Source organism: Bactrocera oleae, chromosome 5 (genome assembly GCF_042242935.1).
Source record: "Bactrocera oleae isolate idBacOlea1 chromosome 5, idBacOlea1, whole genome shotgun sequence".
Classification (NCBI taxonomy): domain Eukaryota; kingdom Metazoa; phylum Arthropoda; class Insecta; order Diptera; family Tephritidae; genus Bactrocera; species Bactrocera oleae.
The window spans coordinates 67,859,237-67,867,750 of NC_091539.1; the positions used below are offsets into that span (position 1 = coordinate 67,859,237).

Here is an 8,514-nt window from a genome sequence, read left to right on the forward strand (position 1 = left end):
GTTTCGGAAATGCATTTTCCATCCAAACTTATATTGAAGTTTCTATTTATAGGTGAATTCGTTATGTGTTGCTATTTTTGAGTCATCACCGTTGACTTGACTGCATTGGCATTTCCGTCAGAACTCAATGCACAGTTACTCAAAAGAAAAATAATATTAGAAAATAATTGCAATAAAAATTGTACCCAATGAACGTTTTCTTTGGGATTTCGATGAAAATTATTGAACTCACTATAATATTATATTATTGAACTACTACATAGTACACATACATATTTATTTATTGGAGACAGTAAAATATAATATGTACATAGAGGTATTGTTGGAAAAGAATTTTTAAGTTATTGAATTAAGAAATATATAGGCTCCGAAAAAAAATTAAAAATATTAGTACGGAACCAACTAACCTTGTATAGCGAACTTTAAACTAGAAACTGCTGGAAAGAAACTAAAAGTAAATTATTCCGCAGAATTAATATGATGTCCATAGAAAGAATGATAGAAATAGTGATTACGACAGTTCCGTAATATTACTTTATTTTGGCGTGCGTTTGATAGAAAAATACATTAGTGACGTCGTGAAATAAAAGATGACTTTTGTCTCTATTATTCTTAAACTAGACAGTTGAATATGTATAAAGAAGATGATAATAAAGATTAATATAAGTATACAACAAATTTTTTCTACAATCTGACAGCAGATGACATTAGTAGCAAATATTTGTATACTATTTTTGTAGTCTTTTACAACTCTGCCTTTGACGCAAAAAATAACTAAATAAATACGATTTACTAAAAAACCAAAACCCAATAAACAAAACCAATAAAATCAAAGGAAGCAAAGCGAAGCTTCATTGCTAACTCGATTATAATACTCTCAATAACATATGTACATACATACACATGTATGAATACAAGAAGTACATAATAAATTCCATCAAGTCCATATCAAACAGGCAAAACAAGATCGAACAGAATTTTTGCTATGCATACCTACGAGTACATACTTACATATGTACCAACAACACACATACGCTTATTGGCAGGAGCTTTCATCGCTTTGGCTCTTATTCATATTCGTCCTGCAGTCGAGTGATGGCACTGACAGCTGTTCAAAAAGTAAGATATTACAGGCAGATAGCTTTTTTACATTTGCACATGTGTCATACACATGCTCCTGGTGATATATGTATCATATGTATTGTATGTTCGGGCAAGTGTGTTTGCATAGTTCAACCGTTATTGCAACAAAAATAGAAATACTAAAAAAATATTTTCGTGAATCTTCGCCAGACATCAGTACACATGTGTGTTGAGAAGAGTTTGATATGTCAGTGAGTTTTGCTAAACTTAAGAGATTTTTAACTTCCCGCTAAGAAAATTGAAAATTTTCTAAAAAAATGTCCGTATGTCTGTATGTATGTGTGGATGTGTATGTGTGTGTGTTGATGTATGTGACCCTCTTATAACTTTTAAACGGCTCAACCGATTTGAATAAACTAAACGGCATTCCAAAGGGTTTCATTGCACTTGAATTTCGTGTGAGTTTGGACCCAATCGGACCAGTAGATTTTGAGAAATCGAATTTCTTCCAAACGACTTGACCGATCGACACCAAAATTAATCAGTTCTAAACCTTGAAAAAACACATCGTTTGCCGCAAACCGGGTCAAAATCGGTTGATTTACTTGCTAGATATCGAAAACGAAAAATTTCGAAGAGCTCAAAAGCAGTGAAAAAAGCGAAATTTGAACGTTAGCGTATGAAATTAGAGGGAAGTTGCAGGGATGGCCCTTGAGGCCAACCGTTTTCCACATTTTTTTTAATGGAAGAAGTATTTTTTTAACATGGTCTCCTTGTTAGTTATCCAGTATCCTTAGGTGAGGTTAAGAGGTCGATCCTAACAGGGATCAGCGATCACTTGGACAGCTTAGAACGCCGGTACGTTACCTGAAACTCGTATATAGTAGATCATAAGACCCTTATAAATCGCCAAAGCGCTTTGAGCCTATCACAAATTCTTTAAGCTGGCTAATGTCAGTTTCGGCTATGTCCCCTGGTTCGCCAAAGGTAAGACTGCCAAAAGGTTTTTTTTCAATCTTGCAAAGGCTGGACAATGGAGGAGAAAGTGCCTGGATGTTTCCACCTCATCCTCCCCCATACAACTTTGTGAAGTAGCTTTATTCTATTTCTAGTGAGGATACACATTCCTTGACTAGCTTTGAGCGCACAGTTAGCGAGCCCAGCGCTAGTACTGCGGCTTGGCTGTCGGAGAGAATGCTCACCTCCCTATAAAAGGCTGCACTTCGTAGCAGTACGTCTATCGTCAACTTAATAACAGCCATTAATGAACGAGCAAGCACTACAGTGTTACTTACAGACCTTACAAATACAATAATTTGCTAAAAAATAATTCTTTTTTCGACTTTTTTGTGTACATTTTTTAATTTTGTGTAAATACATACATATATACGATTATATAAATCTAATATCTAATATCTTCAAAATTTAAAAAAAATGCATACAATAATTTTATGTTTAAAAATTCCGAAAATCACTTATTTTAGGTGAAAACTCAATTAAACTCCGTATAACACTTTACCTTACTCTCTTGTTATATCCTTTAATTGAAAAAATTAAAGTTTTATTAGTAATATTCATGAGTGGTAGGGAGAAAAAAAATTGGGCTTGATAAGTTAGAACTTGTCCTGTCTGTCAACTATAGGTATGGTTTAGAGATAGACTTTGGACAGATTTCGTCCATTTTATTCAAGAACCTCATATATTGATATCTTTATATCAGATAATATATTATATAAGGCAAAAAGTAAACTGACGCAGAAGTTATTATAGGATACGTTGTGATTGTAGGAAGTTTTCAATGAAGTTCACCAATTTTTATTGTATTGTTGCAAAAAAAAAAGTCTAAAGAGATAAAATGTCCTCATATACTCGAAGTAAAACGTAGTCGCTCCTTCAGTTTTATACAATTAATTATTCTATTAAGATAAAGGTTCTCAGATACACGGAGAATTGTCGGTCCTCACTCTATTCACTTAGAAATATAAGCCCTTTAGCACATGGTGCAATAAACTAGCATTCCTTGGTATTTAAATCGAGCTTATTCACATTCATTGAGAAAAACCACAACCAACTCATATATCATTTATTTAAGCTTTCTCGATTATATTACTGTCCTTGTTTTTTACATTTTTCGAATGGAATACTTAAATATTCGAAACCACAAAAGCAACTTAATTCTAAGTAATTAATCGCATCCCCCTAAATTTCCACGAATCCCCATTGTGCATAATGAACTCGATTAAGCAAATCGCCATTGACGAATGTTTGATCGATACCGGTAATTCTACTTGGGTGGAAATGGGCGAGTCAAAGCGACTGCCATTTCGATACATGCCGAGCTCGGCGAACCAGACGACAACAAACAATAACAAACCGAAACGCGTCGCATAGCGTTACAGCGACTTTTGTGCTGGCATTTGGTATCCTTGCAGTTGCACATATTTTAAGGACTTAGCGTGCGTCATCACGTCGAACTCAAAACGTGTAATTTATTATTAATTTAGACGCGCAATTTTGAGCTTATTAGCTCCCCACCCGTTAATTGTGTGTGGGAATATTTGCAAAGTCGCAATCATTTATTTTCTAATTGAATTTTGAACCAATTTCCATGCTGAAAGAGTAATTTCGATTTTGTTCTACTATAATTACAGATAGTTAACTAGGTCACACCTGTTGCCCGCAGCCTTTTTCGCTCAAGTTGCCACATTGCGTTCAAGCACTCAACACACTCAGCCGCCTATTGACAATAAATTTTGAGGTTAACATTTTCGCGAACAACACCGTCAGCTTTAAGCCCCACAAAGGCAAACCGCTATTGATAACAGTGTGTTTGACGTTTTTACTGCCATAGCACCGTACGTGCTCAACTCCTCGCATTGTCGCTCTTGCCAGCTGTTAGTCGTCATTCAACGAAATGGGTCGCAAAATCACTGTCGCCGTGTCGACGCTCAACCAATGGGCGCTCGACTTTGAGGGCAATCTGGCGCGCATACTGCAGTCCATCTTGGAGGCGAAGGATATGGGCGCCTGCTACCGCACCGGTCCCGAATTGGAAATAACGTAAGTCCGCACTTGTCTCACTTCACTTTAGACACCTTTATTATTATTTATTTCATTTCTTTGTTGCAGTGGTTACAGCTGCGAAGATCACTTTTTCGAGCCCGATACATATCTGCACTCTTGGGAGGTGCTGCTTGAAATAATGCTCTCGCCGCTCTGGTAAGCTCCCGCTATACAAACTGCAGCAAGAAACTCTTATTCAACTCTCTTTTGCAGCGAAAATATGCTCATCGATGTTGGCATGCCGGTTATGCACCGTAATGTTGCCTACAATTGTCGCGTTGCCTTCTTCAATCGTCAAATATTGCTAATACGCCCGAAAATGGCAATGGCCGATGACGACAACTATAGAGAATCACGTTGGTTCACTTCCTGGACAAAGGTGGGTTAAATTCCATACATAAACCTTTTCGATTTACATTGTAGATACAAATTCCTTACCTTGGGCTGATCGAACTCATGACAATTAATTTTTTTTTAGTACTTCTGAACTTTTCCTCCATAATTAATGTATTACCTTTCTTCCCAATTAGTCTCTTCAAACGGAGGAGCATTACTTGCCTCGTATGATTTCTCAACACACCGGGCAGACATCGGTGCCAATCGGTGATGCCGTTATCGCTACCAAGGACACATGCATCGGTTATGAGATTTGCGAGGAATTATGGAATGTTCGCAGGTAAGATTTTATTTTATATAAAATAGAAGTCATAGATGTGCCTTAAATTACTTAGTTGAGGTACTAGGGTAGGCAGTATAAGTAAGATTATAACGGGGAATCACTAAAAAGCAAAGAAGGATAAATAAAATAAATAAAAGGTATAGAAGTTGTAAAGATTACATATTTTCAGTCAGTATGGAGGAATGGAACCCGTTCAAAAGACTTTCGGGTTTCTGAAACCAGAACGGGCTCAGGTTTCTATCATACCAAGGTCTGCCTCGTCAACATTTCTTTAAACTATTTGGAGAATCTTTCCTGCCGCCTGCCAAAAACAGAAAGCTGCAGATTTCTCAGGTTCACGACCACAACCGAAAGTTCTATGTATGTATGTAAAAGGAGTTTCAACAATAATCAAAAGCTTAGACAAAGCGACAAACTGCTAAACCAGTTTAAAATAAATTCCTACCATCAATTATGAACCCTGAATATAATGTAATCTAAATCCTTCCGAATATTTAGAGCCGAAACTCTCGTGCGAAAAATAAATGAATAATTCAACTTGATATTGTGAGTCTCATAAAGAAATGATTAAAATAAATGGCCACTATGGAGCCGAGTTCGTAGACAACGAGCCTCTTCCACAAATGTACGTATTAGGTCCTCAGCCGTTTTATGTTAGCACCTGAACTTCACCGGCTCCCCAAACATTATCTTTCGGCTGCGTCGGTCCGCGATGGGGAAAGATAACAAGTTAGGTCTCGGTTCTTAATATAGATTGGAACTCCACAATTGTCTTTCACTTAGCAAGGTCTTAAAATGGATGACTTGTTGTTGCCTACTCATAGGTCTTCGTAATGAGACCGTATCCTGATTAGAGACAAGTTAGTGACGTGATATGAAATCAGAGCTACAATAGCTGCATCAATTAGTTTTTAGTACAAGTAGTATGCTGAGAGCTAGATATGTGATGGCCTTTGAATTATATATGCTCCAAGTATTTAACGCGCAAAACTTTAACTAATTTTAACTCTCCTCTCTGTGCATCCAACTTTTAGCAAACATATCGATATGTCACTTTCGGGTGTGGAGATCATTGTCAACGGTTCTGGATCATACATGGAACTGCGCAAGGCACACATTAGCACCGATCTAATACGCAATGCTAGCTTCAAGGCAGGCGGCGCCTATCTCTTTAGCAATTTGCGCGGCTGCGATGGGCAACGTGTCTACTTCAATGGCTGCTCGGCGATAGCCATGAATGGGGAAATTGTTGCACGTAGCAAGCAATTTGCGCTGCAGGATGTGGTAAGACTTCCTTAATTTATATATTTATTTTTGAATCACGAAAACAATTTGACTGTTTCTTACAGGAAGTCACTTTAGCCACTATTGATTTGGAGGAGATCCGCTCGTATCGTGTGTCGCAACGTTCACGCTGCACATTCTCCGCCTCGGCGCCCAACTATCCGCGCATCAACTGCGACTTTGAGATGTCAACGCACAACGACATCTTCAAGAGCTCCTCCACGCCAATGCAATGGATCTATCATACACCCGAAGAGGAAATCGCGATGGGCCCCGCTTGCTGGTTGTGGGACTATTTACGCCGCTCGGGTCAGGGTGGTTTCTTTCTGCCGCTCAGCGGTGGTGTCGACTCCAGTAGCTCCGCTACAATTGTCTACTCCATGTGTCGCATGATTGTGAATGCCGTACAAGGCGGCGATGCACAGGTACTCCACGATATACGTAAAATTCTAGCTGACTCGGAATACACACCGGATAATCCTGCAACCTTGTGCAATCGCTTGCTGGTCACCTGTTTTATGGGCAGCGTGAACTCCAGCAAGGAGACGCGACGTCGCGCTGCGCAGTTGGCCAATCAATTGGGCAGTTATCACATCGAAATCAGCATCGACACTGCCGTTAATGCTCTGTTAGGTATATTCAATGCGGTCACCGGTCTGTCGCCGCGTTTTCGTACTCAGGGCGGTTGCGCGCGCCAAAATCTCGCACTGCAGAATATCCAGTCACGCATTCGCATGGTCTTGGCGTATATGTTTGCACAGCTGATGTTGTGGGTGCGCAATCGGCCAGGCGGACTGCTAGTGCTCGGCTCGGCGAATGTTGACGAAGCGCTGCGTGGATATATGACGAAGTATGATTGCTCGTCGGCGGATGTGAACCCCATCGGCGGGATTTCGAAAACGGACTTACGTCGTTTTCTCAACTACGCGAAAGAGAAGTTTAATTTAACCGTATTGGAGTCAATTATCGAAGCTCCACCCACTGCCGAACTGGAGCCGCTGCAGGATGGTCAACTCGTTCAAACGGACGAGCAAGACATGGGCATGACCTACGCAGAGCTCAGCGAGTATGGCCGCTTGCGCAAACAAGCCAGCTGTGGGCCGTACAGTATGTTCTGTAAGTTGGTGGCCACTTGGCGCGCCGACATGAGTCCGAAAGAGGTGCGTACTTAATTTTTTTTTTTAATTTTCTTCAAATTCCAATAAGTCGCTAATTGCAACCTCTTATGCCTTGTCTTTCAGGTCGCCGACAAAGTGAAGCACTTCTTCCGCTGCTACGCCATCAATCGCCATAAAATGACTGTCCTAACCCCATCCGTGCACGCCGAAAGCTACAGTCCGGACGACAACCGTTTCGATCATCGTCCATTCTTGTATCGCGCCAACTGGAGTTGGCAATTCAAGGCAATCGACGATGAGGTGGAGAAGCTGCAACCCGGCTATACACCCTCCGCACAGCATATGCATCCGAGTAGCGATGATATGGTGTCGCACGAGTCTCTACATCGTTCCTTGCATCGCTCGTCACATTTGGAATCGAAGAACTCATCGCCATTGTCGTGTTCTTCTGTCGACGCTGCTGGTGCCGGCGGTATTAGTGCTGGACCCAGCGGCAGCATGGGCACTTTGGGCAAAAAGTCCAGTGGCTATTCGAAGGTGCATGTTAATGTGCTCGGTAAGATTAAGGACCGCACTGGTATACCGGTTTAGGACATGTGGTTCGAGGAATGGTGTTTCGAAGTTTGTGTCACTACGAAACTGTTGAATCGGTAGTGTGTGTGTCGGAGTTTGGAAAGTGGAAAGTGGAGAGAAAACAAATTGCTGCATACTACATGCATATATACTTTTTTGTCAATATTCTTTAAGTTTTACAAGTAGTATCCTGTTTAAGTTTAATAATTATTACAAATTGTTCCTTAATTAAAAGATATTGCTTTTCAACTTGTTTATCGGTGTTAATTTGTCCGTGAAACAGTTTATTAATTTTCCTTAAGCAACAAATTTTCTATATTTGCCTTAATATGTTCCTTTAATATATATTTGTAGTTATTTTAAGCTTGATTGTTGTTGTTTTACCAGATTTTAAATTGTATTACGTTCAAAATTTTGTTATTAAAATTTGGTTTTGGTTTTCTTAATTATTTAATAAAATTTTCTCAATTTTTTTAATGTGTGAAAAGTCTTTCAAAATATCGTTTGTTTAATTATTTTTATTTTATTTATTAAAAGTTTCTAGTTTCCCGTAAACCTACAATTTTAATTTTCCATGAGTTTTAAATTATGTTTCGAAGAATTTTTTTTTTAATTGCAATCAATTTTAAAATATTTTTTTTTTCAAAAATGTTCAGTTAATTAATCGTACCTAAAATGGAACTAATCGTTATGGTAATATAAAAAAAAATTTTA

The 8,514-nt window shown here is 38.9% G+C and overlaps 1 protein-coding gene across 4 annotated transcripts in view; it reads left to right on the forward strand.

Moving 5' to 3' along the window:
- Window positions 1-7,911, forward strand: part of Nadsyn (NAD synthetase) — a 127,809-nt gene extending 119,898 nt beyond the window's left edge. For all 4 annotated transcript variants that reach the window (XM_070110350.1, XM_070110349.1, XM_070110351.1 and 1 more), the window contains 7 exons: window positions 3,735-4,143; window positions 4,213-4,302; window positions 4,360-4,525; window positions 4,677-4,822; window positions 5,860-6,109; window positions 6,175-7,269; window positions 7,351-7,911. In XM_070110350.1, the coding sequence (XP_069966451.1) occupies window positions 3,998-4,143; window positions 4,213-4,302; window positions 4,360-4,525; window positions 4,677-4,822; window positions 5,860-6,109; window positions 6,175-7,269; window positions 7,351-7,818 (2,361 nt within the window). In that variant the 5' untranslated portion in view covers window positions 3,735-3,997 and the 3' untranslated portion in view covers window positions 7,819-7,911. The remainder of the gene's footprint in view (window positions 1-3,734; window positions 4,144-4,212; window positions 4,303-4,359; window positions 4,526-4,676; window positions 4,823-5,859; window positions 6,110-6,174; window positions 7,270-7,350) is intronic.
- The last annotated feature ends 603 nt before the right edge of the window (window positions 7,912-8,514 follow it).